This window comes from Sphaerodactylus townsendi, linkage group LG12, assembly GCF_021028975.2.
Source record: "Sphaerodactylus townsendi isolate TG3544 linkage group LG12, MPM_Stown_v2.3, whole genome shotgun sequence".
NCBI lineage: Eukaryota > Metazoa > Chordata > Lepidosauria > Squamata > Sphaerodactylidae > Sphaerodactylus > Sphaerodactylus townsendi.
The window spans coordinates 55477219-55497175 of record NC_059436.1 but is presented as its reverse complement, the minus strand read 5'-3'; the positions used below and the strand labels follow the sequence as shown (position 1 = coordinate 55497175).

Genomic DNA, 19957 nt, shown 5'->3' with positions numbered 1-19957 from the left:
AATTGCAGTGCCCAGAACTGAACACAGTACTCTAGGTGAGGTCTGACCAATACAGAGTAGAGTGGAACAATTACTTCCATTGATCTAGATACTAGACTCTTATTGATGCATCCCAGAATTGTATTGGCTTTCTTGGCTGCCATATCACATTGCTGACTCATGTTCAGTTTGTGGTCTACTAAGACTCCCAGATCCCTTTCAATGTACTGTTGTCAAGCCGGGTGTCACCCATCCTATATCTGTCCATTTCATTTTTTCCACCTATGTGGAGTATCTTACATTTATCTCTGTTGATATTCATTTTGTTAGTTTTGGCCCATCTCTCTAATCTGTCCAGGTCATTTTGAATCCTGCCCCTGTCCTCCAGGGCATCATCTGCAAATTTGATCAATATGCCCTCCATTTCATTATCCCAGTCATTGATAAAAATATTGAATAGCACTCGGCCCAGGACAGAACCCTGTCCACTACTCACTTCTCTCCAGGATGAAAATGAGCCATTGATGAGCACTCTTTGGGTTCGGTAGTCATCCAATCACAAATCTATCTAACAGTTGCATTGTCTAGTCCACGTCTTTCCAGCTTACTAGCAGGAATATTGTGGGACACCTTGTCAAAGGCCTTACTAAAATCAAAGTATGCTACATCCACAGCATTCCCTTCATCTACCAAGTCTGTCACTCTATCCAAAAAAGAGATAAAATTAGTAAAATCAGTGATCACATTATTCCCTTCCAAGTGCTTACAAATTATTTCCTTAATGGTCTGCTCCAGAATCTTCCCTGGTATTGATGTCAGGCAGTTGTTTGGGTGCTCTTTTATTTCCTTTTTGAAGATGGGGATAACATTAGCTCTCCTCCAGTCTGCTGGGACTTCTGTTCTCCAGTTCTCAAAGGTTATATCAAGTGGCTCTGAGATTACTTCTGCCAGTTCTTTTAATACCCTGGGATGTAGTTCATCAGGCCCTGGAGATTTAAATTCATTTAAAGTATTCAGATATTCATGTACCAGATCTTTATTTATTCTGTGCTGGATTTCCTGTATCTTCTGATCCATTTCCCCCCAGTTGAGCTCTACTTTTCTTTTGGGGAAAAACCAAAGCAAAGGAGGGGTTGAATAGTTCTGCCTTTTCTCTGTCCCGTTAGAATTTCATCATCTTCTCCACACTATGACCCTATTATATCCTTTTTTCTTCCTTTTGCTATGGTCATAACCAAAAAAGCCCTTTTTATTGTTTTTAACATTTCTCACAAGTCTGAGCTCATTGTGAGCTTTAGCTTTTCTGACTTTCTCCCTACATGTCTTGGCTATTTGTTTGAATTCCTCTTTAGTAATGCCCCCTCTTTTCCATTTCTTGTACATGTCACTTTTATATTTTAGCTCACTTGAGTTTTTTAGACATCCATCCTGGTTTCTTTATAGACACCTCCCATTTTTTTACCTCATTGGAACTGTTTGAAATTGTGCCTTCAAGATCTCGCTTTTAAGAAATTCCCATCCATCTTGAACTCCCTTCTCTTTTAGTATTCGTAACCATAAGATCACACCCAGTAGTTTCTTAAATTTACTGAAATCAGCTTTCTTAAAGTCTAAAATGTGCGTCCGACTAGACTTGGCATCCCCTTTCCATTGTATAACAAACTCCAGGAGAACATGGTCACTCCCACCTAAGGAACCTACCACTTCCACCCCATTAATCAGGTTATCATTATTGGTTAGGAGCAGATCTAAAATAGCCAATCCCCTTGTTTCTTCATTCACCTTCTGGACCAGGAAATTGTCTGCAAGACAAATGAGGAAATTGTGGGACCTGGTAGTCTTGGCAGAGTTTGACTCCCAGCAAATCTGGGTAATTGAAATCTCCCATTACTACTATTTCTCTTTGTGAAACTTTGGTTATCTCCTCCAGGAAGGCATCATCCAATTCTTCAGCCTGGCTATTACAGACCCCCACAATGAGATCACTGTTGTTTTTCTCTCCCTTAATTTTTACCCAGATGCTCTCAACCTGGTTCCCAGGATTTAAGTCATGGACCTGCTCAAAGGTGTAATCATCCCTGACATACAGTGCTACTCCTCCATCTTTCCTAATTGATCTATTTCTCTGGAATACATTGTAACCCCTCAATTATTACATTCCAGTCATGAGATCCATCATGAGATCCAGGTTTCAGTTATATCATATTTATTATGTGTTAAGAGTTCCAGTTCATCCTGTTTATTGCCCATGCTTTGTGCATTAGTACAGAGACATATAAGGTTTTGGCTCATGCCCCGTGGGTGCTTATTTAAGGTTTCATCCTCCTCACTGCTGGGTTTTTGAACTATTCACTCAGTTTTCTCCATAACCTTCAGCCAATTCTCTCTAGTACTGGGTGAACTCCTTCCCACTTGAATATTGTCTCTCTTCCCCACTTCACTCAGTTTGAAGCCCCACTGATAAGGTTAAACGAATCCAAATGCATCTGTTTGTGCACGGTTACAGAACGCTCCCTCACAGTTGCCACCACCTCATATCTGCTACTATCTCCAGTTGTTAAAAGCCACACAGTTAACAGGAAAAATCTATTTGAGATTTCTGAGACTTACTCAATGTCTGCCTCTGAACCAATCAACTTTTGCAATTACCGTACTTGCTTGTTGAACAGGTGAGAAAACAGGCAACCTGTCCTTTGTAGGAGTATTTATAAGATGCATCTAATGACACGTGTGCAGCGGGAACAAACTGAATGACTCTGTACTTGATATTTGGCCAGTCTTGATGCCAGAGGATGCATGCATGCTTCTTCTCCGGCAGCTATGAAGATTCCATTTGTCAACCTTTCAAGTTGCAAACTTATTTTCTTATTTACCAAGACATAACCTGGTCCGTAGAACAAGCAGCTGTTGCACAACAACAAAACTCTGGGGCAAAATGTTTGAGATGGATTTCTGCAGAAAACTTCAAGGTGTCCTGATCAGATACTCTCTTCATGTGTAAGCAAGAGTTAGATTGAGATGAAATTTGCCTGGTGGTGGTATGTGCATGCCAAAGTTATCAGCATCTCTGGTGATTTTAGCTAATATTTTACTTGTTTGGAGCAGCTATGCTGCCCTGAGTGTCCCCCCCCCCCCACTTGAAGCTGACAGATCAGGGTAGAAATTGCTTAAGTGACTAAATCCGCCCAACCACCCACTCACCCACCAGCTTTGAGGCCAGAGTTAAGCACCAAGTCCTGACAGGCAATTCTGCGGACTGGACCTCAGACCAGGTGGAGATCTTCTGGATCCCCAAAGCAGAGTCCCACTGCCCCCCCCCCCCCGACTCAGATTCACGGCTTGAGCATGTGGTGTCCAAGGCCATGAAGAACTTTCTCTAGGCCCACCACTTCCAGGTCAGAATCTGGGTCAAGCAGAATGTGACAACAAACACTTTTTGGACTTGGTGTCCTGGCCACAACCTGCCCCTGTGCCCTTGACCAGATGCATTGTTTTTGAGGCATGCACAAAAAGGACACAATTGCAGAGATTTATGGCAAGGAGGGATACCATCCACACAAAGGCCCTAATTGGTTGCAAATGCCAAGGGAACAAGTCAAAAATGATACAGGGGCTCCGTCCGCACATGCAGAATATTGCACTTTCGATCCACTTTCACAACTGTTTGCAAGTGGATTTTGCTATTCCCCACAGCTGCAAAGTGCATTGAAAGTAGATTGAAAATGTATTATTCTGCATGTGTGAAAGAGGCCAGGGTTGCAACTAAGTGTCTGCATTGGCCCAGCTGTAAAATTAATTGCTGCAGGACGTGTAGAAGGGCAGCGAGCCGGCAGGCCTCCTTTTCTTCTTCTGCCAAGCCGCCCAGAATTGCCCATCTGCAAGGGTAAGAGCTCAGCTAATGAAGCCCGACGGACCTCTCTTTCCTTTGGCAGGCTTCCCTGACTGCCCTCCCCTTGCCGGCCCACCAGGGGCATCCACTGCACCCATAAGGACCAGCAGCTCAAACGGATGGGACTCTGAAGAAATTTTGCCCAATAGAAAATTTCAATTCAACGTTGGTCTGGGTGCCACACAGCGAGGGTGGGATGGGTGTTGATCCAACAGACTACTTGTGACTCTGGATTGAGATCACCTCTATGAATTTCTAGCCAGCTTCCTTGTTCTGCCCCAGAGATCCCCAAGATGGTGCCCATGAGCCCCAGGGTTCCTATGGATGGACCTCTGGGCCATTAGAATGGGGGCAGGCCCAGGGGGGGGGGGTGTTGTCCAGGGAGACTTCTGATTGGCCATTGGACATCTCATTGACTGTACAGATATTTTTGATGTTGCTTCCTCCATCGCTGGCTCCTGGATCTTCATGGCACTGCTCTGTATGTGTGCAAGAAAACATTTTTAGACAATATATTCATTTTAAGAAGCATCCCATTTGAACACAGCTTCTGCCTGAAATATGGAAGATTTACTAGAGATGCATAATCTTTGCAGCTGGCTCTGCCACCTGTGTCAGCCATTTTGTGGTTGCACCCACGTCCCTGTGTCAGAATTCCAAAGGTGTCCCCAGGCTCGAAAAGGTTGGGGACCCCTCCTCCACATAGTGTGTCCAATGCAGCAGGGCCCAGGCAGAGCAGCAGCCAGAGATGTAGGTCTTTTAAAATAACAAAGCAAGCATTGCATCCCACCCCCCAGCTGCCAGAAGATGACTCATTGACATGGTTTGCAAGTGACCTAAGTGTCGATTTTAGCAAGCTTCTGTTGAGTGGAAAAGGTTCACAGCAAGGATGGGGCACGGGTAGTAAAACCCGATTAGGCTGTGTGAGAACACGCATGCCAACAACAACAAATTGTGATGTACTACATGGTTAGGAAGGAATATGGGGAAGCAACTTGCTGAACACCAATGAAGCAACCAACATCCTACTGAAGTGAATGCTGACAAGCAGGTCCTTGCTTGCAACCAGCAAACAGGACACAAGCTGAACCGGTCTGAGCATCTCCTGATCCAACGCACAGCCTGGGAATCTGCGCCCCTGAACAGGAAGTAGGCAAGGAATGCTGTTTTTAGCTGAGCAATGTTGTCCAGTCCCTCGCTTTCCCCACTGGATTACTTCCTGCGACCCCCATTGCAGAGAAAGTGCTTGCATCTGGTCTCTTCCATCCTCGTGTGAGCAATAAGGTTTCCTTTGGCCTTTGAGTCCTTTCAGCTGCCTGCTCCCACTTGTCCTGATGCAGCGGAGTGAGCACTTGAGAAGCATTTGCAACCCTTTGCTGAGCATCAAGAAGGAGGAGTTTGGATTTATACCCCCCTTTCCTGTAAGGAGACTCAATCTCTCCTTTCCCTTCCCCCCCCCCGCCCAACAAACACTTTGTGAGGTAGGAGGGGCTGAGAGAACTCCAAAGAGCTGTGACTAGTCACTAGCCCAAGGTCACCCAGCTGGCATGTGTTGGAGTGCACAAGCTAATCTAGTTCACCAGAAAAGCTTCCACAGCTCAAGTGGCAGAGTGGGAAATTAAATCCGGTTCTCCAGATTAGAGTGTACCTGCTCTTAAGCCAATACAACACGCTGCCTCTCAAAGCCCTTCTCTCAGCTTGCCCTGTCCTGGAGGGTTCAGGTTAGCTTGATCTCTTTGGCCCTGGTTAGTGCTTGGGGTTGGGAGACCCCCAAGGAAGTCCAGGGGGGCCACACAGAGGCAGGCCGTGGCAAACCACCAAAAATTGCCCCTGGCTTGATGCTGCTTCCCACCCACCCCTCGCTCAGCGTGGAAGGAAGTGACTGAGGTGTCCCACTAGAAAGAAAAAGGACGGGAGAGATGAATGGTGGACGATCCCGCTGTGCCAAGTGCTGAGAGAACAGACTGAAAGGAATGAAGCGCTCGGGGTCATTTAAGATTCAGGGCACAGGGGGGTCCTTGTCACAGTTTACGGGATCTGGTGCTAGCAGGTGAGATGATGATCACCGACATTAAAAGGAGATTTGACCATTTCCTGGAAGAGGCATCTTTGATGGGCTAGGGGAACCTCCATGGTCAGAGGCAGTATACTTTAAAATACCAAGTTTGGGGGACAAACACTTTCAGCTTCCTGGAAGCATCTGCTTTTATCACAGTCTGTCCTGCTGCTTCTGTCTTTTTTGGCTGCTGTTTCATCTCGTTGATCTTCATTTTTGTTTGCATGCCACTTTGTAGGCTGTCCTTGTTTAAAATTAAAGAAGAGATTTACAGGTGTGAGTGTGGCTGCCCAATGGAAAAGTGCTCCTTCCTTTGGGAACATGGAAGAAAAGGACAGCTGTGTAGGCTTTGCGTGTGTGTGTGTGTGTTTGTGTGCGTGTGTGTGCGTGTGTGTCTGTAGACTTCGCCCTCCCCTGGACAGACTTGTCTGGTTTTATGAATGCTGTATACCTTTAAGAGCTGTGTGCTAAAATGCGACCAGCTACATAGAAAGCCCAAATCTGCCAGAGCCAGAGAAATACTGAGGAAGGGTTCAAGGTTGGAAACCACACAGGTGCGGTCAGGTGGAGCAGGGAGCACAGAGTGATTGACAGCTGCTGTATTTGCCCAGGTCTGGGGTCATGCAGATTGTTGCAACGAGACCTAAGGATGGGCTAACGCACCTCCCATCCCCCACCCACCCGGCATCAAAAACAGCGCTCATTTGAGGGGCTGCAGCGTCCTAGGCACGCTGGTCATGAAATCTCAGGGCTGGGTGCATCAATTCTCCAGAGAAAGCGCTGAACCTTAAGCAGCTTAAAATACAGCTTACCTAAGAAGCTTGCCTTCTATTCTTTCTTTTTCTGAAACCGTCACATTAACTCTTGCAAAATCCAGAGATTCTTGGAATTTAAGTTTTTATGTGCGGGGGAGGGGAATACTTCCCAGCCCATTAATGGTATGTGGAAAATGGCTTCTTCGGTTTAGTTTTACACTCCAGAGTTTCCTTTTTGTGTTTGGTTCATTTTAGTATCTAAGCATTTAATTCCAATATTTTATGATCTGGGAATCAATGTCGAAAGCTCAGCAATTGCATTCTTGACAAGCTTCCACTGTTTTCAATGGGTAAGCACGCTTTGGGTTGTAAGTTGTTTTTTTATTTTTGCCCACCTGGAATGCAATATGCAGGGACTGTACCACTCATTAAAGGGATCCTCCCTGACAAATTTTGGAGGTAGGGAAAAGAAAAGGTTCCCAGTCTCAAGACCAGAGGACCCCCAACATGGGCACCATGGGACCCACTGACACCTTTTCTGGTGTCCCCCAAGCAGGGGCGTAGCTAGGGGAAATGGAGCCCAGGGCAAAATCTGAGTTTTGCGCCTCCCCATATGGGCAGCGTCTCTCCCCCACCACGACCAAACAACATTTTTTGCACCAGGTCATCTCAAAGTCACCATCACATTATAGAACATGCCCCAACACACAAATCTGAACACACCCAGGGCTCCCTAGTTTAAACAACATTGAAAGTGATGCTATTTTTTGAAGGTGGGAATCTACCCTGAAACAGCATCACTTTTAATGGTGTTTAAGCTAGAGAGCCCAGATTCTCCTTTCAAATCCACCTTAAGGGCTCCCTAGTTTAAACAACATTGAAAATGATGCTGTTTCAGGGTAGATTCCCACCCACCCGCCAAACAGCATAATTTTCAATGTTGGTTATTGTGGGTTTTCTGGGCTGCGTGGCCGTGGTCTGGTAGATCTTGTTCCTAATGTTTCACCTGCATCTGTGGCTGGTATCTTCAGAGGTGTATCAAAGGAGAAGTCTGTTATACACTGTGTCCAGCCTTCCCTTATAACAGACTTCTGTCTGTGATAAACCTCTGAAGATGCTAGCTACAGATACAGGTGAAACGTTAGGAACAAGATCTACCAGACCACGGCCACACAGCCTGTAAAACCCACAACAACCAGTTGAATCTGGTTGTGAAAACCTTCAACAATACTTTCAATGTTTTTTTTAAATCTATGGAGCCCAGATTCTCCCTTTAAATCCACTCCAATGGGGGTGGATTTAAAGAGAGAATCTGGGGAAAATTTGAGGGTGCCTGCCAGGGGAGCAATGTTTAAGCTAACAATACCAAAATTTTAGGCTATCTTCAGGAGACTCTCCTGATGAAACCACCCAGGTTTAGTGAAGTTTGGTTCAGGGGGCCCAAAGTTAGGGACCCTCAAAAGGGTAGCCCCATCTACCATTAGCTGCCATTGGAAACAAAAGGGGATGGGGTCAACCATTTTGGGGGTCCATAACTTTGGACCCCCTGAACCAAACTTCACCAAACTTGGCTGGTATCATCAGCAGAGTCACCTAATAGTCTGAAATTTTGGTGCCGCTAGCCTAAAAACCGCACCCCCTGCAGGCCAAAAATGGAAAAAGCCCTAAAAAATAGAAAAAGCCACAAACGAACCTGCAATTTTTGCGCCCACCGGAAGGGGGCGCACGGGACACTTGTCCCTGGATGTCCCCATGGTAGCTATGCCTCTGCCTCCAACTATTTTTAGGAAAGTGGGTGGGGCGAGGTGGGGCTTTTGCCCAGCAAGGTTTCTGATTGGTCATTGGAGATTTGATTGGCTGTGCAGATTTTTAAAAAATGTAGCTTTGGCAGCAGAGAGGACCACAGCTCAAGGATCTTCCCTGTGTGAGACTTGCTGTAGTGACCACTAGAAGGATGGTTCTGCCTTCTCCTGCAGCAGCTCTTTTGCGGCAGCCATCTTGAAGCCACGTTGTCGCCGTGCCCAGCATGCTGCCTCAGAATTCCAAAAACGTTGGCAGACTCAGAAAGGTGGGGGACCCCTGACCTGGGCAATCAACATGCTGCTTTATAGAGCAGGCCCAGAGACGCTTGGGATTGGCCAGTAACTTGCAGTAACTTTAAATGCACTTGAAATTGGCTGTGGTGGGTTTTTGCAGTCTGTGTGGCTGAAGTGTGGTAGTTTTGGGTCCTAACGGCTGGCATCTTCAGGGGCATGTCCCAGGAGCAGAAAACTCACAACAGCCAGTTATTCCGGCCATGAAGCCTTTGACAGGGCATCTGAAATTGCTCGTATCCCATTTCTCTTGCTGCTTAGTTGCTTCAAGCCTTCATAGTTGCCGTATTTTATTGCTGCTTGTTTATTTTTATGGTTTTTGTATTTCAAGTATGCTTTCTGTAAAGAGAACCAACATGATGTAGTGTTTTCATACTAAAACTGGGGAACTCTTGGTTCTGTGCGCTCTTGGCCATTACCCCTGCTGGCTGACCTTGGGCCAGTTGCTGTGTCTTGATGGGGCCTACCTTCCAGGATTATTGTGAAGATAAACTAGAGGAGGGGAGAACCATGACTGCTATCTCCAGTTCAGGGGAGGACAGGTGGATTAAAATATGCTAGATTCTGGGGTAACCACCTCAACAGCCTTTGAGGTTTGAGGCTGATCTGAGGCCTTATTAAAGAAATAAACCCTCCCTGTCCTTAAAACCCTGCATCTGTCAAAGCGAGCACTCTCTGATTCATAAAAAAACCTCTGCTGCAAGAAATGCTGCGAGTCATTCAAGTGCCCTGGCACTTCTGCGGGCGACGGCTGCTGTCCCTTGGGAGTCCTTGGCAGACCCAGGTTCAAACCCTTGCTGTTTCAGTCTGCTCTACCTTGCAGAGGTGTTGTGATGATCAAACAGAGGGGAAGAGAACAACATAAGCCGCTTTGGGTCCCTCGGGGGGGGGGGGAGGTGGTGTATAAATTAAGTAAATAAATTATTTTTTAAAAAAATCTGGTGTGTGTGTGTTTCTGCTGGTTTCCTCTATTTCTATTCATTTTTCTTGTTTGCTTTTATTTTGATTGGGTGGCTTTTGAGAGTGGGGAAACAGCTTTAAAATCTTATATAACTAAAGGAATGACTCTGCAGTGCCTGAAGACCCCGTGTCCCTGCGGTGAGATCGTCTGATCATTAAGCTCGGAGGCCTGTGTTTCAGTCCCCACAAGGTGCAGGGGCGAGAGCAGGACGGGGCCTCCTTTGTGGTGGCTCCTTGCCTACTTGCTTGGCTCTGGCATGGGCTTCGGTGCACCAAGGAACACTACTGTTTCCCCTGCCTTGTAATGAGCTCTAACAATTAGGTCATCTGTAAGCCACTTAGAGCACTCAAAAGGCAGGAAGGCGACCATCTCTGAGGAATGGATTCATTCCTGGGGGGCAACTCACTCCTTGAGACCACAGCCATCAGATGGTGTGACAGACACGCTGGTGCGTTCAACGCCACAGACGTTCCTGGGCCGGCCAGCTGGCAGGGCTGGTTCTCTTGCTGAGCCAGCCAAGCGGCTGTCTGGGGTGGGCCAAAGAGGAAGGCATGGCCAGGACGCCACCCGATCTCTGCCCTCAGAGCCAGGGATGCTGACTGGCACCCCATCCTGGGTCTCTGGGGTGATGGCCCTGTCCAGCTTGGCTGAGATCAAGCGGGGGGGGGGGGGGGGGTGCTGCCACCCAGGTTAGGTTTCCAACTCTGGGTTGGGAAATTCTTGGAGATTTGGGGGGTGGAGCCTGGTGGGGAAGGTGGGAGGGGAGGAGGGGATGGAGTCCAAAGGGGCTCCCCCTCCCAACCAGCCATTTTCTTCAGGGGAAGCCGCAGGGATCCCTGTAGGCTGGAGAGCAGTTGTAATTCCAGGCACCCCCTGGAGGCTGGCAACCCAATGGGACGTACCTTTTTTATGAGCTGGCAAAACTGTAGAAGGGCCCGGGTTTTGAACAAAGCAGCCCTTCCTTAAAACAAAAAACCCTCCAACTCCGAGGCTGCTGCTGAGCTCCTGGATGAGTTCCTGTCCTGGGGAGGCAAGGGGTTCTCCGCGGGCGGGGGCAGGCGGGCCGGGGGCTCCAGCAGCTTCGTGGGCCAAGGCAGGCCTGCAGGTCCTTCTTCGCTGAAGTTCCGAAGGGCGCGGTGGGGGGAGATGAAGAAGGACGCCCAGCAAGAACAGCAACGAGCGGACAAATCGCCGCCCCCCCCCCCCCCCCCCCCCCCGCGTGCGCCCTAGCGGCTGCTCCGGCAAAAGACCACGGCCGCCGCCCCCCCGCCCCCGAGGCGCGAAGTCAGGGTCACGAAGGCGGCCGGCCAGGTTGCCAACTCCAGGCTGGGAGGTGCCTGGAGGTTAGGGGGTGGCGCTTGGGGAGGGGAGGGGGCTTGACACGCACCGAGAGAGGGGTGATCCCCTCCCCCCCGGACCCATTCTCCCTGTTTTAGTTCCGGGAGGTCTCCAGGCCCTGCCGGGAGGCTGGTCACGCTCCCCCTCCGCCCGGCTTTGGCGATCCCGGAACAAGGCAGGACCTGCCCTCTGCCCCCAAAGCGTCCGGCTCTCCGGGCCGTTGGTTTGCAGTCGCTCCCCCCACTCACCTCGCCCCCCCCCCCGCGTCCGCATCTGCCGGGGAGTCGGAGGAGGAGCGAGCGAGCGAGGGAGCGAGGGAGCGCGCCGGAGCCCGCCCGCCAGAGGATCTGCTCAGCAGCAGCAGCAGGAGCCACTCGATCCCCGCCGGGAAGGAGCTACCGGATCGCGCCCGCCGGGCCGCACTTGGGGGGCGCCCGCAGCCTGCAGCCGCCGGCCGGCCGGGCGGGACGATGGCGAGCGAGCGCTGGAAGCACGTGGGGGGCGCCGCGCAACTCGAAGCCGGCCCGCAGGAGAAGGGCCAGGTAGGAGGCGGGGGCGGGGGGGCCGGCGGGGGGAGGGGGCGCCTGGGTCTTTTTTGGCTACCTGCTCATCGGGCTCGGGTTGAACCCGAGCGAACGGTTCAGACGTGCAACCCGGTTCGTGTCGGGCACGGGGTGGGGGTGCCTCCTGTCTTAGGGGGCGGTGAAGGCGCAACGGGGCACCAAGGCTCCTGGTTGAGAGTTGGGGTCTTTTGGGCGGGCCACGGGGATCTGGCCCCTTCTTCCCCCAAACTTTCCCCCTCTTGTTGATGCTTGGCTGCCTTCCTCCCCGCAATGGGACTCCAGCATCGGCCGCGAGTTGGCCCTTTGGGGGGGGGGGCTGGTAGGGAGTCCTGCTCTCCACCCCCCCACACACACACACACACCTGAGCAATGCTCCCCCCACCCTCGGCTGCAAACGGGAGCGGCGCCTGGTCACCTGAGGGAGGGGGCGCAGGTGCAGGGCCCGGGGCACTCTGGAAACAGGTGTGTGGATGGATGGCGGCGGTTGGCACCCCTCTTGCCAGGCTGGGCTGGCGCCCCGGGGCCCCGCGTGGCTGCTGGCGGCTGGCAAAGTCGCCCTGAATTATTTAGCTTATTTATGTGCAGGGTCGGTCACTTCGCTTCTCCCCGGCGGGGCTGCGGAAACGGGCGGGGACGGATCCACCTGCCGAGGGGGGGGGGGCGAACCGCTCGCCCCTGCCTGGGAGCCCCTCCAAGAGAGGCTTCCTCTGGGTCAAATTCCCAGCCTGCCCCCTCCAGTCGCCCAGCACCTCCCGTGCCGTTCCAGAGGACACCCTCTCCCCCCCCCCCAAATGCCTTTTGTCAGAATCAGGCCACTTTGGGCATGCAGGTGCACACCTGAGCAAGGCGCTAGCGAGACACTCGATTGAGCCTGCATGTTGTGGGAGCAGCTGCTCTCCAGGTGATGCGTTGGCAGCCTCGCGCCGCGACACCTGGGGGAACCTATGCAACAGTCGGAGTGGGTCCCGGAGGATGCTCAGCCCCCCCCCCCCCCCACACTTGGGTCACCACTGGCAGAGGAGGAAAGCGCGCCCGTCCACGTCCGAGCGCCTGGGCTTGTGCAAATGACGGGGCAGCCTCTGCGCACACCCCGTGCTCACAAGTGGGCTCACGAGTGCTTGCCCTACAACACAACCGTTTACACGGAAGGCAACGCAGGAACACATCCAGGGGCGTCAAACTGTGGCAGAGGCTGTGGGAACAAGTAACCACACCGCCACCAAACGTAGCTGCATTTGCCAGGAGAAAAGCATTAAAAAAACACATACCTGCACAGTTGTGTGTGCACAACCCAGGTTGTGTCCGCGCTAACTTTGAAGACCTCTTCAAAAGCGTGGCACCTGGCCTGCTGAACGGTTGGCATTCCTGGGCAGGCGCTCTGGGTGTTCACAAGGAACGTGGCGGCGGCAGGTGGGGGCAGGTGGGTGACGCGCAGCAGCAGGGCCGCCCGGCCGGCCGGGTCGGGGCAACGCCTCGTGTGCTCGCCAAAGGCCGGCGGCAGCCACCGCCGCTAACAGCGCGGCCGAGCAGCCAGCGGGGCAGAGAAGCTTCGAGCACAGAGCGGGGAAAGAGCCTCCGCCTGGCCAGCCTCGCCGCCGCCGCTGCAGCAGCTCAGAGCCGGCGGCGTCGCTCCGGGGGCCCAGCAGAGTTGAGCGCCTGTTGGGACCGAACTCGGGGTCCGGGCAGGCGGCGGCGGCGGCGGCGGCGGCTTCCAAGGGCCCTTCCTGCCCGTGCCGCCCCACTCCCCAGAAGAGCAGCAGGTGCCGCAGAGACGCCGGAGGGATCGGCGGAGGCCCCTGCAAAGGGACCAGGCTGGGGGCTGGCTGGAGCCCCCAAGGTCTGGCCCGTGAGACGGAGGGGGAGTCCTCCCGCACAAACCCCGCTGAGCTGCACCAGGACAAAGTTCACAGCTCCGTGGAGTTGGCGCAAAAGGCTCGGTGGGGAAGGCTGCGCAGGGAGAATTGAGTGGGATAGGAGGAGATGCAGCTCTTGGATTTTCCAGCCGAAACGTCCCAGCCCTGCCGAGCACATGCTGGGAAGTTCCTAATAGTTGTGACCCCAGCAGCACAATCCAAGCAGGGACCCCACGGACACCAGCACCCCCCCCCCGCCCCCACAAGCAGGTCTTCTGCTTTGCAGCCCACCTGTCAATAGGTGGCCGACCTCCCCCCTCCCCCCAAGCACCAGGCTCATCTTTGTGACCTTCCATCTTCGGCACAGGCAATCAGTTGCTGCCCAGGGCCTGGGAGGCCAGAGCCCCGGGAAACGCTGCGCAGGGCATGAGCCCAGGAGCCTCTTCTTCTGCTGGGGGATCCTCCTCCTGTCCCGCCATCCTTTCCCGTAATCTGCAGACCCACCGAGCGGGAGGAGATGCAGCACCCAACAGAGATGCAACAGGCAAAATTGGGCCCATCGCCAGCAGCAGAAGCCCCTCCCTCCGTCCCTGGGATGCTCACATGACTCGCCTTCCCAAGATTTTGACAATCAGAGAGCATTTTGCAGGGATCCTTTCCTCCCCCCGAATTTAGCCTGTGTAATCAGTACATTTTTTGAAAGTATAGAAGTCATTTGTATGAACTCCAAAGCAAGATCTCTGGGGCTGCTCCCAGCCAGAATACGAAGCCTGGGTTGATTCATCACAGATTCAATTTAAATAAATTTGCACATTGCCAAAAATGTCAAGATAGGTAGCTTGTTGAAAAATCACAGGAAGGGTGAGATAATCATTTAACTAGCACAAGCTACCAGTCATTAGCCCTGAAGTCGTGCTGAAACTGGGGTGTGTGTGTGTGCGCGCGCGCATGCAAAATTGTGGTGACAATCTAGACCGGGGGTCTCCTAATGTTTCAATATGTACGCTTTTCATCCGTGTGTATTTTATTCATCCATTGATTTTATAAAACGTGTTTTTTTCTGCTGGTGAAAACGTGTAAAATATACGAAGTGTCCCTCGTATTGAAATATTTCAAGGCCCCCTGGCAGAAACAGATATGTACTTACTGGAAGATGTCCAAAGGTGGGTGGGGGTGGGGCCCAATTCCATACAGTTGAGATCCCTGGAAAAAAACCCTTTCTTTGACATGCTGGGTCAAACAACCTTGGGCAACCTTGTATTTTTTATCATCAGTGCCTAGGCCTACCTTGCAGGGCTGTTGATAACAGCATTAAAGGGAATGTTATGCAAGGGGCTCTGAATGTTGCAGAAAAGTGCTGTATATATGACTTGGCTGCAGGGTTTAATCAGTAGCTTCAAGTAGCTGCAATTTTTGCTGTCCTCGGTGTGCATGCAGTTAAAGCTATAGGGATGAGAAGCAGACCACCTTTTGTTTATTTGTGCATCTAATTTGAGGCTGGCGTCCTATAACACAAAAAATCCTGCTTTTCCTTGACATGCTAATTTTCTGTGTGCAGGGACTGTGTTTAAACAGAAGACTCACCTGTCAAGTGAGCCCCACTTGCAGTCTAAACTGATAACAATATTTAAGTGGTTTTCAGCTTTCAAGCATTATTTTGTCACAACGACCCAGTGAGGGTTATCTGCTCCGTATTGTGAAGGTGGGGGTGAGGATGAGACATAGACAGAAGTTTTGGTTAAATTTACCAAATGAGTTGCTGGTGCAGCTGAGATATGAATTGTGGGGCTCCTTGTTCACATCTCTTGGCCATGGTGCCACAACATAGGAGCAGACTCTCTGCTAGACCCAGAACTTTGTGGCTGAACCAAACTTTCAACTGGGGCCCTTGTGGCTCACGGCTTCTTCTCTCAGCCTCTGCAGCCACTGTGCAAATGAGGATCAAAGTACCTGACTTGAACTTTTGTGCTGATTTCAGTCTTATAGCTCAGACTTAAGCATATTTTTTGCAGACAAGTTCCACTAAAACCAAGTTTACTCTGGAAAAAAACCAACCACCAGTTGATTCTGAATGGAGTTGCCAGTCCTTTGAGATACTGAGCTTTGAATGAGAGCAAAGGACCATATCCAAATACCTGGACATTTGTCCTTTAGGAAGAATTAAAAACCTAGCTGCCCAGTGAATCTCAGCATAAAGATCCATGGAGAAAAACATTTAGCTAGATGCCTTCAGGAAGCTCACATAAGCAGGGAATGGAAGGGACTGCCTTGCCCTATTTGGTATTGAGATATACTGCCTGTGAACATGGAGGTTCCATTCTTAACAGTCATGAATTAATGGTCAATGGACCAATCCTCCACGCATTACAATCTCTTTAGGACAGCAATCATGTCCTATGTGACAGTGACATTCCATTAGCGGGGGGGGGGGGGGGATGCGCCATTCATCTTGCTGCCATTAATCTTCATCAGGTAACACCCCCACAAACGTTTTGGGAGGAAGAAAATGTCCCTATTCCTATTATTTTTATAGTTTCATAAACACCTGCCACACATACCCATCATTTGTTTGCTGGGACAAAAACCCATGAAATGCTTCAGCTTTTGCACCCATAGATTTTGTTCCCAAAGATATCATGTGATTACAGTGGAAACAGAAGCCTAGAAATTAAAAGTATGCACTTGCTTGCTTTTTATAGCCTTCTTTTCTCCCCATAGTTGGGACAAAGTGGGTTTAGAGCACAGTTCTCCCTCCTACATTTCCTTACAACAACAACAACAACAACAACAACCCTGCAAGGTAGGCAAGATTGAGAGTTTGTAATGGGCTCATGTTAGTAGAAGTGGGTATTCAAAACTGGGTCACCTGGGGTCCTAGTCAGCCACTCTATTCGCTATGCCACAACTTCCTTCCAAAATGAATGTGTAGGACATTTTTTAAAAAGAAAATTGCCGTGTATATTTTGAAAGAAAAATCACTCTTAAGATTAGAAAAGGCAAAAAATGGGAGGCTTTTGGATCTTGACTATACTTGATGAAATGGGAACTTCCGATAGCTGAAGATGTTCTCTTAAGTCCTGTGTGGTCTGTTTCAGATCTGCTCATTTCCACATGACTCTGCTGCACAGACTGGGGCCCTGCCCTCCTTTGCGTGGGGATGGGCTACCCTATTATCCACCCCAGCTTAAGGTAGGATGTTAGTTTTAGGGAGGTGAGTGTAAAGGGAGAAAGGTCTCCAAAAGCAATTGATCAAGCCGAGGGCAGGGAGCCTGCCGTCAAAAGGAAAATCTCCACCCTCAGTTTTTGTAAAAAATTATGTCTTGCAAAAACTGTCCACACATGACTTTCGAGAAAACGTACAAAACAGGCATGTCATTAAAACTGCAATTAAAGCCCCCCAGCCCAGCCCTCATAGTGGACAGCAGCAAATCACACATCTCCGCACAAGCCAACAACTCGTTTACCTGAGCAAATAATCCATTTTCACCAGTTTCCTAAAATTAAGACAGGTTTTTTTTCTTTCTTGGATCTTGCACAGAAAAAAGAGATGTTTGTACTGAACAAGTTGGGTGTTTCCAAAACAGAACCGCTTCTCAAAAAATGTGCTGTCAGTTTGTGCCCAAGTTTTGAAAATGTCTTTCGCTGCCAGCTGTATTTGTATGCGCCGTGATGGAAAGGTGCCCAGAATGGGGCACTGAGACTTGATGTTCAAGATTTGAGAGCACAATATTTAATCAGGGGCGTAACGAGGCAAACTGTAGCCCTGGGCAAAACCTGAGTTGTATGCCCCCCCCCCCCCGACGGCCACCCCACCACGACCAAATTTTTTTTTTTTGCACCAGGTCATTTCTAAATCATCACATTATAGAATATGCCCCAACTCACAAATCTGAGCACAGCAATGGGCCATGCCACACAGCAGAAATAAAAAAATGCTTAAAAAAATTTTTTTTACTGTGAAAAGTGCTTTAGAAAATAACTTTAGAAAATACAACAACAATAACTTAGTCTTTGGAAATAAGTTCTGTGAGACAGAGGGTGCCAGTCTGAGGTGGTGGAAGAAGCTCCCTTAGATGGGACCCCTTCCTTAGCTGGTAGTCAGATATCCTCTAGCATTGAGGATACCCCTCGGGGAGGTGGGGAGGCTCCCTTGTAGTGGGTGATTTGATCATTAGGAATATAGAGAGTTGGGTTTGTGAGAGGCATAGTGGCCGCATGGTGACTTGCCTGCCTGGGTGCGAAGGTTGCGGATGTCACGCTTCGTCTAGATATAGGCTGTTAGACAGTGCTGGGTAGGAGTCAGCAGTTATTGGTCCACAGTGGCATCAATGACATTGGGAAATGCAGCACGGAAGTCCTCGAAGCTAAATTTAGGCACCTAGGAAACCGGTTAAAATCCAGGACCCCCAAAGGTGGCATTCTCAGAAATGCTACCTGTTCCCACTTGGCATAGGCCGAGCTAGAGCAAGCGGAGATACAGAGTCTCAATGTGTGGATGAGAAGGTGGTGTAAGGCAGAGGGTTTCAGATTTGTCAGGAACTGGGGAACCTTTTGGGACAAGGCAGGCCTGTACAAGCGGGGACGGGCTTCATCTTAACCAAAGAGGAACCAAGCTGCTGGCGCTGAGCATTAAAAATGGGGCAAAACAGCTTTGAAACTGATCCCTGGGGGAAAGCCGACAGGAGCTGAGGTGACTTCAGTTCAGAATACAGTATCTATGGGGGATGCAGACAGAGACAGAGGTTTTTCTAAATCAGCCACATGCAAGCAAGGTGCATAGCAATGTGATAAGTGATAGTGTCTACAAAAGGCTAGAGGGAAAAACACATAAATCCCAGGTTAGGGACAGAGACCCAGAATATACAAGTGTCTCTATGCTAATAGTAAGAAGCCTTCGCCCTAAAATGGGGGAGCTGGAGTACAGAGGATTTTGAAGGAGGACATTGATATAGTGGAGGCATCACAGAGACATGGTGGAATAAGGGGAGAACCAGTGGGATGCTGTTATCCCAGGTTAGAGGCTCTACAGGAAGGATAGGACAGGGAGTATTGGGGGTGGGGTTGCCCTCTACATCAAAGAGAGCATAGTGTCACATAAAATAGACAATGCAGGGGGAGCTGATTCCTCTACAGAAGCACTGTGGATATCAATATCAGGGGTGAAGCATAGTTTAACATTAGGAATATATTATTGTCCCCCTGACCAAAGTGCACAAGAGGATTCTGAGATGGAAAAAGAAATCAGAGAGGCCAATAAAAGCAAAAATGTAGTGGTAATGGGTGATTTAGCCTATCCCCATATAAGCGGGAAAAATGCATCCTCAGGTCATAGTGGGAGAGAACATTCCTTGATATGCTAAATGACTGTGACTTAGAGCAGATGGTTGTGTGGAACCAACCAGGGAGGAGGTGATCCTAGATCTAATTCGATGTGGTACCCAGGACACAGTGCGGGAAGTCAGTGTTGTTGAGCCGATAGGGAACAGCGACCACAATGCTGCTGTCAGATTCAGTATCTCTGCATGTGAACAAGTGACAACTACTAATGTAGTTACATTTGCCCTTCAGAAAGGGAAATTTCCTCAAAGATGAGAGGGGATAGTCTTGGGAAGCTGAAAGGGAAAATCCAAAGAGAGTCAAAACTGTCCAAGATGCTTAAGAGGTTATTTAAAAACACAGTCTTCAAAAGCTCAGCTGGAATGTGTTCCACTTGAGGTTTGGAAAGGCAGCGCCCATGTCCAAAAAGAAAGCCACCATGGTTAACAAGGGGAGGTTGAGAGAGAATTATTAGGGGAAAAAAAGATGTCTTTTAGAAAAATGGAAGTCCAACTTAACTGATGAAGAATACCAGAGAGAACACAAATGGTGGCAAAAGAGAAGCAAGTTAGCTGTAAAGGGAGACAAAAAAAAAGAATTATGAGGAACGCATGGCTGCGAACATCAAGACCAGTAACAAACAGTTCTTCAAGTACATCAAAAGCAGGAAGCCAGCTAGGGAAGCGGTAGGCCCAAGTTAGATTGATCAAAGGAATAAAAGGTGTGCTAAAAGATGACAGGGAGATTGCAGAGAAGCTGAACAAATTCTTTTGGCATCTGTCTTCACTCCAAAGAAGAGGTGAGGAAAAATTCCTGCACCTGAACCAAGCTTCTTAGGAGAGTGAATCCGAGGAACTAGCTAAGATACTGGTAGACAAAAGGAAGAAGTTCTGGCAGCCATTGGATAAACTAAATGCTACCAAATCCCTGGCCCAGATTGCATTCATCCAAGAGTGCTCTTAAAGAGCTCAAGCATGAAATTGCTGATCTTCTCAACTTTAATATGCAACTTATCCCTGAAATCAGCCTCTCCATCCCTGAAGACTGGAAGATGGCCAATGTCACACCAACCTTTAAGAGAAAGGGGTCTAGGGGGACCCAGGAAATTACAGAGCCAGTCAGGTTTGACATCTGTTCCTGGTAAATTATTAGTA

General features: G+C 49.6%; 1 protein-coding gene across 1 annotated transcript in view; it reads left to right on the top strand.

Moving 5' to 3' along the window:
* Nucleotides 1–11386: 11386 nt before the first annotated feature.
* FIBCD1 (fibrinogen C domain containing 1) overlaps nucleotides 11387–19957 on the top strand; it is a 127718-nt gene continuing 119147 nt past the window's right edge. The window contains exon 1 of the mRNA XM_048512970.1: nucleotides 11387–11613. Within this exon, the coding sequence (XP_048368927.1) occupies nucleotides 11542–11613 (72 nt within the window). The 5' untranslated portion in view covers nucleotides 11387–11541. The remainder of the gene's footprint in view (nucleotides 11614–19957) is intronic.